At 36.9% G+C, this 15,099-nt stretch overlaps 1 protein-coding gene across 1 annotated transcript in view; it reads right to left on the bottom strand.

Moving 5' to 3' along the window:
* Nucleotides 1-4,376, bottom strand: part of LOC113042437 (peroxisome biogenesis factor 2-like) — a 13,697-nt gene extending 9,321 nt beyond the window's left edge. The window contains exon 1 of the mRNA XM_026201303.1: nucleotides 4,222-4,376. Coding sequence (XP_026057088.1) covers nucleotides 4,222-4,225 — 4 coding nt within the window. The 5' untranslated portion in view covers nucleotides 4,226-4,376. The remainder of the gene's footprint in view (nucleotides 1-4,221) is intronic.
* Nucleotides 4,377-15,099: the final 10,723 nt, after the last annotated feature.

Genomic DNA, 15,099 nt, shown 5'->3' with positions numbered 1-15,099 from the left:
CTGCGCTTCACATTTTGCAAGATTGACATGCTAAATGGCTAACTGACCCGGTTTACTCTCATCTTAACAAAATTGATAAGAGTTCCTTGCGTTTACGAACGACATGTATCTGTTTAATCAACTCGACATGTATACCGGTTTAGTCCTTTCGTTCACGAATGAGAGCTCTCGATCTCTGAGACTCATATGAAACTCGCTCATTGTGGATGACAACTCTGAAAAATTCTTCATGAATGAGTGTAAACCGAGAACGATTCGTTCGCCTAGAAGATTCATTCGAAAAAACGATTCTTTCACGAACGACATGCCACTACAACAACGCACGGTCTTCGCCGCTAGTGGAGGCAGCATCGAACTGCGCCACGGCTGAAAAAGCGAGAGAGGTTTACTGCGCTGAGAACTGGAGCACGGCTGCGATCCAGCATTATAATAGAGCCCGGTCCTGGCGAGAAAATCGTGTTGCCGAGTGAGGCGAGCTCAAGGATTTGCACGAGCTTTTGGCCACCACGTGTGGCTTGGCGAGAAGAGCAGCTGACGCGATGACGCTTGTTGGTGTTCGGCGGATAGATATCTTCGTCGGAAGGAAGATTGGGCCTGTGATAAGATGACGGACAGCGCGAACCGAATGCTGACAGACGGTCTATGCCGAAAAACTGTCGTGGGACAGGAGGTAGGAAGACTGGATATATATACGCGTGCGTGCTATAAGATGATTAGCTAAACGAGATGCACCTGTACCAAATTGGATGATTATCTGATCGTGCTTCTCCCGAACTTTGTTAATAAAACCACATGTGTTCGTACATATCTTTCGATATATACTGCACCATTATTTTTATCCTGTACTTTAAGTATTATCTTTGTAAGAAAAGTGTTTTTGGCCACTAGCTTTGCAGATGCATGTGTCACACATTATATGTACACATTACATGCAGGTTCTTGCCTTTGACCACAATGAATTTGAAGTAGTGCTTATATCTCCACCTTGAAAATGTCAACTTTTCATCGGATTGCTCCTGACTCGCCATCTCTGCTGCTGGCTGCTGCGAATACCTGTGTTTAGCTTTTGCGCGCGTGTGTGTGTGTTTGGCGCCGCTGGCGCGTGTGCTGGCATGTGTAAAAACACTGTCTCTGATTTGCTACCATGAAACACATGACTCTGCCTTAGCCAATCATAATGGCTTATCTCGTTATTAACCTACCTCCACACTCGCTGTGTGAGCCAGGGGTGCGCTCGGATTGCATAGTAAATAAATCAATGCATAGTAATGCACCGCATTTAACGCCCAGTAATGTTAACGGCGTTATAACGATGGGAAAAGTAATTAGTTAGATTACCCCGTTACTGAAAAAATAACGTCGTTACCTAACGCCGTTCTTTTAAACTGCGTTATTCCAAACACTGGTCTTCAGTGTCACATAATCCTTCAGAAATCCAGTCTAATATGCTGATTTGGTGGTATCAATATTGAAAAGATTTTTGTTGATTAATATATATTTTTTTAAACCATAATACATTGCTTACAGTATTCTTTGATGAATAAAAAGCTAAAGAACAGTATTTTTCATTTTAAATGTATTTTCTGTAAATTATGATCAATTTAATGCGTCCTCAATAAAATTAAGAATTCTTAAAAAAAAAAAACTTTTTTTTTACTGACCCCAAACATTCAAAAAGCATATTACATTATATTTGCTGATTAAAATTATACAGTATAAAACTAAAATATATGTATTTGCCAAATATTTCAGTGTCTCTTATAAAAAACGAAATCACATACCAGAAGGGTTTTATTATCCTTTGCTTAAATGTGTCACTTTGTATTTCCAGTGGCAGACGTGGTGCTTTAATCATTTGAGTGATTAAGGTTACAGAGCTTCTGCACCCTTTTCATCTGGCAGAAGAATTAGCAAGTCTGCTTGTTTTGCATTCAACTGTTAACTCGGTCCCAGAAGTATCTGAATATTATTATGATATTACACTGATGGGTCTGTCAGTTTCTGAATTTTAAAGGTGATGTCATCCTGAAATGGGATTAGGACTGCTAAAATACCCATCCTGTGACCGTTCTAATTGTTCTATGTCTGTATCATAAAATATGAATGTCTGCAAAAGCACTTGGGGTTCAAGGTCTGGTCCTAATGTCTCATCAAACTGCCCCATTTCTCTAATTACCAATGAATCACAAGAACCCCGGTCTAACAAAACTTAACGTCTGAGAAAATAGCAGCTAGGTCTGACACAAAGATATGCTTTGCTAAATCTTGTTTGCACAAAAAGTAAATTATTCAAAAGAATTAATTGATTTTGTGAGTATGAAGGTGGAAGATTTAAAGCCTTAAGTACAGAGTTAGGCAGAAAAAAACTGCTTAAAAACACATGAAACATTTAAAGGCTGAGGCAGCAGGAATGACTGAAGAGAACAGTTAATAAATGAGAAATCTGTGAAGATGCATATTAAGGTGTACAGAGGGCAGTCAGGCTTTGCTGTGTCCACATAAAGGATCTCCGCTTCAATACATTTGTCTTGTAATTTTTCATCACCTTTAAGAGATGATGTATTTGCATAAAACAGCATTTCATCTTTTTATGATAACCATTTTCTTCTATTTAAAAAAAGCAGATTAGAAGCAGCTACAACAAAAACACCATCCTTATTCCATGACACCACATAACAAACCACTGCCCTTAAAATCATGTTTATGTACGAGAATTGTTTTTCTTCTCACCCTCATCCAGATTTGGCTTAGCAAGGGCATGTAATGTAATAATAAAAGCCTCCATGTTTATATGAAGCAGCAGCTTGGTAAACATTTTACCCACAAATGGAAGAAAGACTCCAAGCTCAGTTTCAAACACAGCTGCAAAACGACCCAACAATATAGTCTGCTTTTTACATTTGAATCCATTTAAATTAAACCCTGGCAAAAATCCATAACTTTTTGACCTGGGCTGAGATCATACTGCAACCTGACATCAACTCCATTCATTATGTTAAGTTAGAGCTCAATCAAATCCACAGCAATAAGCTGTCCTAATTCTGTACGATGACGGCATTTCTGATCAATCTAAAACTTAATGCAGAAATTTACACTTTAAAGTCAGTAAAATCCCATCCTATAATGTACTGTGTTAATATGAGTGAATTTCTCATATTGATTTTTTCACAGGTGTTTTGCATAGTGATGTGTTTTGGGGTTGAAGGAAATGCCTGTAAACTTAATGAAAATTGAACCAGTAAATGTCTGCTAGGACATTTTCCGTTTTTCTACAGATTTATTTATTTTTTTGTTATGGTGCTTTAATGGTTGCACTTTATTTTATAGCAAGAACGTGCACTTTTGCATGTATTTACAGTGTACTTAGGCCTACCTAAGAAAGTACTGGTAATATAGGGTAACTACATGGGTCAAGATTAGGTTCATGGTAAGTAACTAGTTATTACCTAGTTACCTACTGTAGTTTGACATGACAGTGGTAGCTAATGCCATGTAACCAGTTGGAAAATAAATAAATACATAAAATAAACAAAACGTCATGCCTCCATGCTCTGACAAGCTAATGTTTGTTATTTTATGATGGTCTAACGGGTGTGCACATAGACCTGAATGGGACAAAGTGGTGAAAATGAACAAATTAATAAAAAAAGTAAACAACTATCCCAACTCGGATGAGTCCAAAAATAATTAACTGGGAATGACTGGAAGCAGCAAATGATCTGTGAGCTTGTGGTTTGAGTAGCTGATATATAATGATCTGAAAACGTGATCAATTATTATATCCTAACAATACATCATAAAGTTGACAAATATTATCATTATCACAGTTGGTAATACATAAAAAAGAGATAAATATTTATATATATATATATATATATATATATATATATATATATATATATATATATATATATATATATATATATATATATATTGTTACTGTATAAACGTGATGAGATCTACTGCAACCTGGTTAATAACAATGCTGCTATTGCAAATATAAACAATAAAATATTAATATATTAGTTTAATGTCGACCACCAACACTGAATTCGTGTATTATTATGCATTGATAACACACACAAATCTAATGTTAGACTGGCTTGGGAAGAAACGACGCTCTGTCCTGCACAAAACTGAATGCAACTTGATACAGAATGTTTTCTCACAATGTCTGGCTATCTGAGATTTGACAAGATCAAATAAATGTAGTATAATTACCCATGATAAGACTGAAAGTCCACGATCGGACTCGGTCGAAACTGTCACGCTTTTCTTCCTTTTTCCGGGTTATCTCTGTTAACCCCTCCTTTAAGCAGATGAGCCAATAGCAAATTGTATTTTCTCTGCACCCCTGATCACATGCATCCAATCGCAATATCTGATTGAGCGAAGCAAACATGAATCCCATCGCTCTGTGCGTGTGGGGGAGGCGTTGCTTCAGGCAAGTCTTCATGCATTGGCGTCTGCCAATAAACCTCCCAATCAAAATCGATAGCGCTGTTCTACAGCAAGTTTTAACCAATCGCTATCAAGCAGGGGCGGGCTCTAATGAGCAGCACGCGTTCAAGGACGGAGGTTGTTTGTAAATTGTAACAGAGGGATAAGGAGAGTAAATAAGTGAAACGCTCACGGCGTATAAATGAGTAAAGCATTTGCTTCAGTTTTACATTTTGTTTTCCTTGAAAAACGTTGTGTAAAATGTGCAACTGTTCTGTTAAATGCTCTCCGCACCTGCACAGTTCACGTAATATCATCAGCTAAGAAATGACCTTATATATAGTGTGTATGTGTATGTTTATTATTGGGGATGCATTTGGTATTTCATAGTCAAGTTAAGAATAAAAATGTATACCTGCAATTATAGAATCACCCATATATATATTATTAGTTATAAGGAGTGATTATTTGTCACAGTGATGGCAAGCAACAGTGGCATGTAAGTTATATTGTTTGTCAGATTATAGAATTTTGGACTTGCAATTCAGACAGTTAGGACACATAGATACTATATAGAATCTATTCATCTGGAAGTGTAGACACTGTATGGGCTGTTGATCAGCTTTTAAAAAGCTATTGTACACAAGATTGTTGACTATTGTGCATAGGACAATATACACACTCTTATATACTGTACTTTTTCAAGTCCTCAAGGTATAGGTTTCATGAAGATAATAATTTGAAACCTCTTGTGGATTCTTCACCATTTGTGGAAATTGTGTTTATTGCTGAAAGAATGTTAAAGAGTTTGTATACAACAATTCATCACTGCACGTAGGAAATGTTATATATGTATGTGTAGCAAATAAGGACAGCTGGGCTTTTCCCAGAAGAGACACATTAAGATTACTAATAATTTCTGCTATAATAGGGACAACATGATCTGTAGCTCTCTAGGTGAACATTGGCATTACCTTCTTCAATATGCACTAACTGCTATTTAGTATGTGCGCCGCTAATAGATATTTTAATAATTCATCAGTATGTATTGTAAATTATTCACCTCCCGCTATGGTCACTGGTGCAGTTGAACCTAACCTAGTTTAAAGCCATTCATCCTGACAGAAGTAAGATTGATCATTTAGGTTAAACGTAGGTGGGTTATAATGTGTCATGCAACAAATAACATGCATTTGGCTAATATTTAGTCTAAAGTCAATATAACCCGTTATCACTGCAAATGGCCCCTAAAATGCAGACAACATTAAACGCCACTCAGTTTACAGAGGAGTTCATTAGCTAGACCACACAATATTGATGCCGGGGTATCATATGAACTTCATTTCTATCCGTCTATGTTTTCAAGAATCAGCAGAATTAGATTGAAGACTGCATCTCTGATGTCCCAGAGGCATATGCTGTTGTCCCTTGACTGCACTAACCATTGTTCTAATGTACATAATTGGCAATAGAATAGATTCAGAGCATTAAAGGCTGCTTATTTGCCTCTTGCAATGTAAAGAATGCTTCAAACTTGGTAATATGAGCTCCAAGTGCACTGATTGAATGGTTGCAATATATAACTAGATTTATTAACCCTTTTTGTAGGTTTGTAATTGTTTTGAAATAATGGGCTTTTTAAAGTACGGGCGCTTATTGCTAGCACTTTATGCATAGACATGATTAAAAGGAATGTTCCAAACAGTTTGAAATGCAGTATGTGTGTGTGTATGGTTTCATCTATATCTACTTGTAATATGTGAACTTATTACCATGTTGTTGTTTTATCAGCATGCAACATAAGCCTAATCAACCCCAGCAACCTTGTGATAAGCTTAGCTTATGGCCGAAAGGTCTCCAACCTGGAGCAGATGTTCCAAAGCTTATATCAAAGCTCAAGCTAAAGTGTTGGTTTAGACAGATTGGATTTGCAGCGGTGTGGAGGGGTTGGAGATGTTGGCTTTGTGATTTCGGGAGGATTTGGACCAGCAGCGGACATGCCTGGAGGAGGACAGTAGCTGTCTGCGAGCTAAGATCCAGGAGCTGAAAAGTGACTTTAGACCCCTCACATAAGTGATCCATCGTGCTCAACACATGCTTGGCCTGGATGTGAGTCACATGCCTATATTCCCTTGCCTCGCTCGCTCACTCACTCACTCACTCGCTCACATGCTCTCCATTTTCTCCCTCACCCCAAAGTCATGGGACAGTCCCTCATTCATTTTTCAAAACTCATTTTCCGCCCTTGAGCTCAGGATTTTTAATTCTGCCTTCACCTTGACTGGTGGCCTTTGGGCATGAGGGATCAACGGAGCCGGGCTTTGATCCAGCACGCCGGCATGGGACTCATTTCCAGCTCTGCCACACTGATGCGACTCAGTGGGTTCGACTTGACCTCGTGGCTCCTCTGGGCCCCTCCGGCCGCAGTCGATGAGACCCGGCTCCATGCTGAACACCTCCAATACCTCGCTCTAATCAAACCGCTCTGCTCTCCGCCGCCCTGCCTTTGATCTGCATAATATGCCTCCTCCTCCTCTTCATCTCCCTCCTCCGTTTATCACATCATGTGTGAATGCAGAACATCAGTGAATGGTTGTAGAAGGTTAGTATAAATGTTCACTTACAGCAGGTCTGGTGAAAATGGGTCGAAGGTCTTTTTATGGATTGCAGACACCAGGAAAAGAAAAATGCAAATAACAAAATGCAACTTACCACATGCTTTTACATATGTAGTAGATACAATTATTTAATGTTTATATTTTAATTTTAACTGGCAGACAAAACAGATTTTTTGGTAATGTTTTTGGTAATGTTAACACAATATATATATAAAAAATATTATGATATAACTATAGTATAATTAATTCATTTTAATACTACAACTACTATTACTACTAATTTAGTTAAATTATCATTAAAAGAAAATTAAATGTAATTTTATAATTTATGTTTTATTCATTATTTTTTTTCAGTGTGCATATTATTTATTTATTTTCTTACATTTAATCTAATTTTAGTGACCCTGGACCACAAAACCAAGCATAAGTAGCATGGGTCTGTTTGTAGCAATAACCAAAATTAAATTGTATGCGTCAAAATAATTTTTGTTTTATGCCAAAATTCACTAGAACATGTTCCATGAAGATATTTTGTAAATGTCCTACTGTAAATATATCGAAACATAATATTTGATTAGAAATATGCATTGCACTGAAGCATGAATAGTACATTTATGTTTCAGTGCAATGCACATTTCTAGTCAAATATTATCATCGTTTAAAAATTAAACATATTATACATCGTTTTGGATAAAAGACTAGTTTTGTGGTCCAGAGTCACATTTATTATTATTTCAATTGAATAAATTAAAACATTTATGTATGTTTATTGTATTATTATTATATTTTATTATATTTAAGTGTAATTTTTACATTTATTTAAATTATTTGAATTTGTTTTTATTTTTTCATTTTTTAATATTTATTATTATTTTAATATAACATATTTTTCATTGTTTATTTTTGTTTTATTTAAATTTAAAAATGTATTTAATTTATTTTCATTGTTATTAATTTTTTATCCATACATTTAAGCCCATTTTCATTTATTTGTTTACATTTAATACATTTTAATTGATTGAATGTATTATTTATTATTATTAGAAGCAGTAGTATTATTCATTCATAATTTTAGCATTTAGATTTATTTAAACTATATTAATAATGAAATGCATGTTTATATATATATATATATATATATATATATATATATATATATATATATATATATATATATATATATAGTTTTTTTTTATCTATATCCATTCATACAGTATATATTTAATTGATTATTTAAATTAATTAACTTTTTTTTGTGTGTGTGTGTGTGTTTGTCTTGATGCCCAATATAAATTCTGCTACCTGAAAAAAAACAAAAAACACACGGGAACTGCTGATCCAAAATGCCTTTGGTGTGTAGGGTTTTGTTCTTGACAGGTTCGCCATAGTCTCCTGTGTACAGTGTGCCCATGCCAAGATCCTGCTGCTGTATCTTTAGCTGTGACAAGTCGGCCTCTGCGCCAGCTGTGCCCATGGGGCATCATGGGTCGTAACAAGAGTCAGCGCAACCCCATTGTGGTGTTAGAGGATAATAACACACTGCTTCCTTTTGTCAGTGTGTTTTGCTGGATGATAAACACAGGGGAGGAAGGAGCAGCAGAGGAGCTCCGGCTCAAAGAGGTGAGTTTGTGAAATCACAGCACAGAAGAAGGTGCAGTTCCCTGGTGTGTGCACTGATTGAAGCTCCTCCAGGCAACAGCCGCAGCATCGGCAGGAGTGATGACTGGCTGCTTGAGGAAGGGTCACTCAGGTCACTATCGGAGGTTATGTTAATTCGGTTGTTAATGACTTCCTTTTTGAGTGATAATTGATCAGCTTCATTACCATAGTCCCCTGTAATGCCATGTCACTAGGGTAAAGCTCTACCTAATGAATGCTCCGTTTGATTTCTGAAATAATGAACTAATTAGACTAATTAAAATCAATAGAGGTGCCAATACAAGGTTAGGCATCAGACGGTGGTCTCTATCTGTGCTTTGCCCGAGTCACCATTTCAGTTTAAAGGACCTAATGCTGATTTATGGGCTCTTGATGGTCATTAGTTAGAATAAATTGCACCGAGGAGCCAAGACAGCATTATTCAAGTACAGGATACTAAGTGCATTGTAAGGTCAGCAATAAGGGCAAACCTACATATGTAGTTGAATGGCCTTGTAAACCTTTGTTAATATATCAGGTCAGAATGGCGTCGGGCAGCATCGCCTGTCTCTGCACGCGGAGATTAGCTGCGCTAGTACAGACACTAGGCTGAATGAGATTCAAATAAGGGCATATTATAAAGGTGTTCTTTGATTTTTATCGAGACAGCCGTGTTGGCAATTATTAAAGACCTTCTTGAAGCAAGGTCACAAACAATATGTTGTGATTGCATCAGACTGAGCAACGGCTTATTGCTCTTTCATTAGTTTTCCTCTGTGATCGCCATGGGATTTTACATTTTATTGGCTCTTGGAAGCCACATTTAGAGCAGATACATCCCCCTCCACCCCACCCCGTGTGCGACAGTCTGAAAACGCTAATAAGAAGGTAGAGAATTATGTAAAATCCTATTTCTGACAGAGGCAGGCCAAGCCAATGTGTATTGGAAGGGCCACCGCTGACCTAAATTCGTGCATTAATCTAAGATGTCAGTGGTGCAACCTTGATGGTCCCTTTTGAGCCAGTCAGCCTGGTTATTTTTCTTTCCGTCACCGCTTTGGGCGTTGGTCTGGGATCTGACGCCTTCTCTCACTCCTTTCTGCCCCTATTTCAGCTGTATTAATGTTCAAAATGGTCCTGAGAAGTAATTTGTGTGATGCAACATCCATGTTTTGCCCTGTTATATATCAGTACGGACTTACTGGGCTTGTGTTGTGCACATTTTTTTCTCTGCAGGGTAGTTGACCATTACTTTAATAGTTTTTTTTTGTTAGTTTTTTTTTCCCCCACACAGGCTTTAATGATTGAGTAGTGTTTGTGCCAGCTTTTGCCATTCCTCTAACAAATTAGTTTACTGTGGTCATAACCTTCAAAAAGCTCATTACCATAAATTGCATGGCTTTTCATAAAGGCTGAGAGCTGCATTGACGAATCGCAAACAGGACCTTTCTCAGGACACTCAGTCCTGCTACTAAATTAGACCCACCACTTCCCCCCCAGCGTTTCTTAATCAGCTAATGTTTTTTATTCTCTTAATTTCAGCCTCCTCTGATTTATCTGAATAACTAAAACAGACACATTTATATTTCGTTTTTTTGTCATGTCTAGGAAATGCTGTATGTTGCTTGTTCAGGAAATGACATCTGTGGCATGCCGCCTTATTCATTCATTTATTCAAGTGTATATATTTATGTATTTTCATTTTTTTTAAATTTATTATTTGTTATTATTTCAATTTAACTAATTAATAAATTCAATTATTATTATTGTTATAAAAATTTAAGTGTAATTTTATAATTGCAATTTCATATTTTTTTATTCATATTTCATATTTTTATTGATGTACTGTACATTTATTAATTAAGTGGATAAGACACACGCCTTTGGTGTGAGAGACCCGGGTTCGAATCCACTGTGAGACACCAATGTGTCCCTGAGCAAGACACTTAACCCCTAGTTGCTCCGGAGGCGTGCGGCCTCTGACATATATAGCAATTGTAAGTCGCTTTGGATAAAAGCGTCAGCTAAATTAATAAATGTAATGTAATACATATTTATTTAATGCATTATTATTATCAGGATGAAAGTGTAGTTTTCATTTATTTGAACGGACTATTAATTATTTATAAAAAAAATTTATTTACATTCATTCATATATAATAAATTGATTCTTAAAATGAATTTACTTTTTGTCTTGCTGTTCAGTGTAAATTATGCTACCTGACACACAGACACACAGACAGACACACACACACACAAAGTGGGGCATCTCATAGGCGTAATGGTTTTTATGTTGTACAAACTGTATATTCTATGGCCCTTCACCAACCCTCACAGGAAACTTTGTGTGCATTTTTACTTTATCAAAAAACTCATTCTGTATGATTTATAAGCGTTTTGAAAAATGGGGACATGGGTTATGTCCTCATAAGTCACCCTCTCCTTGTAATACCTGTGTCATACCCTTGTCATTATACAGAGTTGTGTCCTGATATGTCACAAAAACAAGAGCACACACACACACACACACACACACACACACACACACACGCACACACGCACACACGCACACACGCACACACACACACACACACACACACACACACACAACACACACTTGAGAACTGCTGAACTAAACTGTGATTGCTGTGAGAGGTTTGTTCTTGACAGGTTCGCCATAGTCTCCTGTGTACAACGAGCCCATGCCCATAATTAAAATTCTTTCCATTATTTGCAGTATTCACGAAAAGAGCACAGATCTTCTGCATTTACTTACCTGGAGTTGCTATTGACATGACATATATACTTATGAGGATAATAATATTTGCTGATTGGTGCTGTATAGATGTTCATTTAAAAAAAAAAACCTGTCATAAGTATTGTGTCCTGGGTCAAAGGGAAAATAATAATTGCAATCGATCTTCAAATATCCTTGTTCTGACTGCATTTATTGTATTGCTGTCTGGAGGAACAATGACAGGAAGAACAATAATGCCAAATAAAAAGGGCTTGATAAGCCCCTTCTTAGTCAGATCGCACAGTTAAACGTAATTAAACAAGAACGCTTGTGAAAAGCAGCTCCGGCTTTCAGAGCAACCGATATAGCGGCGATTCCTCCTGGGGCTCAAAGAGAGAGAGGCTGTATGGAATTTAATTTCAGTTATTGTCTCTTCACGGTGGCCAGAAAGAATCGTGGAACATAATGGGAGGCTCTTGAGCTTCCTGATCACCCTTCCATTTAGTCTTTTAAGCAAGTGCTCCATGCCTCGCTCCTCCAGCTTGCTTTTATTGTTTCTCTCTCACAGTTTAATTCCCCTCAATGCATGCCAGTGTGGACGCCCCATCATGCTTTACTCAACAATATTATCAAGCGTGCACCTTCAATGAGCGAGCTGTCCTGCTGCTCAGCCTCTCTGCTTAATTAGCCTCACATGCAGCCACACACACATTCGGTGATACAAAAAAATATGATGACACACACAGACACACACACACACAGCTCAGCCTAATTTTCCCCTCAGTTTCCATTTTGTTGTTAACATTAATCTACTCAGAATTGCAAGGTGCATTGAGCAAAGCTAGTTTCACCTTAATCTTTTTCCCTTATGAAATTGAATAGTGGAGAAATACTTACCATAGTTGTTTGTGGAGGTAAATTTGTTGCTAGTGCAGCAATGCAGCATAATTGGTAATACTGTTTTTTTATTTATTATTTTTTTTTTTTAAGTGCACAAGATCCATCAGTGTTCCTTCTTGTTTGTTGACTGCATTAAAGGAGTCCTGGCTGACCTAAAAAGCCAAGCATTAGAGCAAAATAATAGCAAGGAGTTTCATCTCTGGATCATGCATAAAATATTACCCTGCTTTTAATGGCTGTATCTTGACCCTTGTCTCTGAGTGTTGTGCCCCCAAAAAACAAGTGTGTCCATGTTTGCTCCTCTAATGCACTTGATGGTAAGAGTGGGCAAGTTATCTGGAAGTCACTGTAAGGTAACAGCTTGTGTGGCTGTACTTTTACGAGAAAATTAAAGAGTTTCATTGTTCATCAAAAATGTACTTCTGTTATCATTTACGCACCTTCATATTGTTGTTTTTTTCATATAACGTTGGATTTTTTTCTAAAGAATATCCCTCTTAAGTGTAGTTCACCCAGAAAATATTCATTGTGTTATCATTTACTAACCTTCATGTTGTTCCATTTTTCCATAAAATGTGGATTTATAAACAATATCCATGTCACTCTGGGCAAATCAAGCTCAAAATGGTCAATGTGACTTGTAAGTTAGATTCCAGGGCCCGTATTCATAAAGAATCTTAATGCAAAAAGTAGCTCCTAGTGACAAAATTCTAAGAAAATTCTTAGAAATGTGGGCGTTTACACTTACAATTAAAGAAAAAATCCTAGTAAAGAAAAAAGTAATTCAGAAAGCATCTTAACCCTTAAAAGAGGTCTTAAGGTCAAACTTGTTAGGAGCACAGACGAGGACTTTTCAGAGGCTAAGAGTTTCTTTAGCAGAGGAGAAAATGGCAAAAGGCAGAAGAAATGTGTTTCAGACAATGGATGACAGCGAGTTAATAAGACGTTATAGATTATATAATAATTTATAATTTAATATATGAATTAAAGTAATCACTAAATTACGATATTTGGCAACTGGGAAAATGCAACAATGCAATAGTGATGATTTGGGTCTGTCACAACCTTCTGTAAGCAGAGTGATCACACAAACAATTCCAGCACTTTCAGAACATCTTATTGTGTCGCAGTTCATTTAGTTTCACTGGACATTCCCACCTTGCAGGCTCAAACAATTGCATTTATGAATATAGCAGGCTTATAGGTGCGCACAAGCAGGGGGAATGCACCGTTAATAGTTTGTGCTATATGCTCCCATGTCTGCTTCTTGTCCCTTGCTGTGACACCCGGTCCGAATTTTCCTTTAAGAAAGGCCTTGTGTTCATCCACTAACTGGGCTAACAGTTGACACTGTTCCTCTGTCCAGTTTGGCTTTCTCGCCCTTCTTGGTTTTGTTTCCATGTTTGATACATTAAAACCAACATTCAAACTGCCACTTAAATAGGACAGCAATCACTGTAATTGGAAAGAATGGAACAATTTTTATCATTCTAAGTCAATCAAATACCTTATAGGAAATTACATGGTAAATAAAAAAATGATTTATATACACACATATAATGTGTGAGTGTGTGTGTGTTAGAGAACAGTCAAATAGGAAAGATTACGCATGTAAATTCAAAGTGAGAATTAGAATAGACCCTATACTTAAAATCACTCTTCTTTTCCTTCTTGGAAAACCAACCAATCACAGTCTTCAAAAGATTGTGTCATACATAGCAACGGGGTCAACCCCGCCTCCTCACTAAGATGAAAGTTTTTGTCTTTTCCTTACTCAGAGTTGCTCTCAGATCGGTCACGAATCGCTCTCAAGCTAAGACTCCTACGTAAAAGTTTTTAAGCTAAATTAAGAGTTTTCTCAGAGGATTCTTAGAATCTTTATGAATACGGGCCCAGATCTTTTGAGACCATATAGTGTGAGAATCAAACTGAAATGTGGAATTGTATTCATTCATAATCTTCTCTGAAGTCAGTGAGTGAGAACTTGAGAACTGGATCAGTCTGACTTGGGAACAAATCGTTCAGTTTGGTTTTGTGATGGATCAGTTGAATCATTGTGAAGATCCTATTAAAAAGAATGATTAATTTTGCTATCATTATTTATATCATTAAAACATGTTTCCTTAAAAAACTGTCCTATTACTTCAGAAGGTTTGAAATACAGAGCATGAGTTGTCTAAACTACATTTTTGATACATATATGGTGATGAACTATCCCTTTGTTTTGTGAATTTGGATCTGAATCAATTGATTCATTGGGAAGATCCAGCTGAAATGAATGATTCATTTGTGAATCAGTTGTCGCTACTTCTCTCATGGATGTTTTTCCACATAGAACGGTCATATTACACCGATTTTGTGATAAATTAAGGTGTGTTATTTTTTTTTTTTTTTTTTTTAATTTTAAACCCTATTAACTTTCATTAAATGGGAAAGTGTGGTCAGGAAAAAAAATCACCTTGAGGTTGTGTTAGATGGTAGAAAGGAATTCATACAGATTTAAAACGACATGAGGGTGAGTAAATGACAGAATTGTCATTTTTTTGGTGAACTATCCCTTTAAGCTCAGAGTGAGGGGGCAGGTCTGCTGGTGTTGGAGCGAAACTAAAACGGGTCAGTGAGGCAAAGAGCCATGTGGTTTTGGGACTTGACCTGTGAGTAATTAACATCAACATTGATTTCCTTTTCCCAAGAGTGATTCCTGTCACTGCACCCTTCACCCGCACACACAAATACACCCCGCTATATTTCACCTACACGGCCAAT

The sequence above is a fragment of the Carassius auratus genome, chromosome 24 (genome assembly GCF_003368295.1).
Source record: "Carassius auratus strain Wakin chromosome 24, ASM336829v1, whole genome shotgun sequence".
NCBI lineage: Eukaryota > Metazoa > Chordata > Actinopteri > Cypriniformes > Cyprinidae > Carassius > Carassius auratus.
The sequence above is the reverse complement of the archived record's forward strand: the minus strand, read 5'-3'. Positions and strand labels throughout refer to the sequence as shown.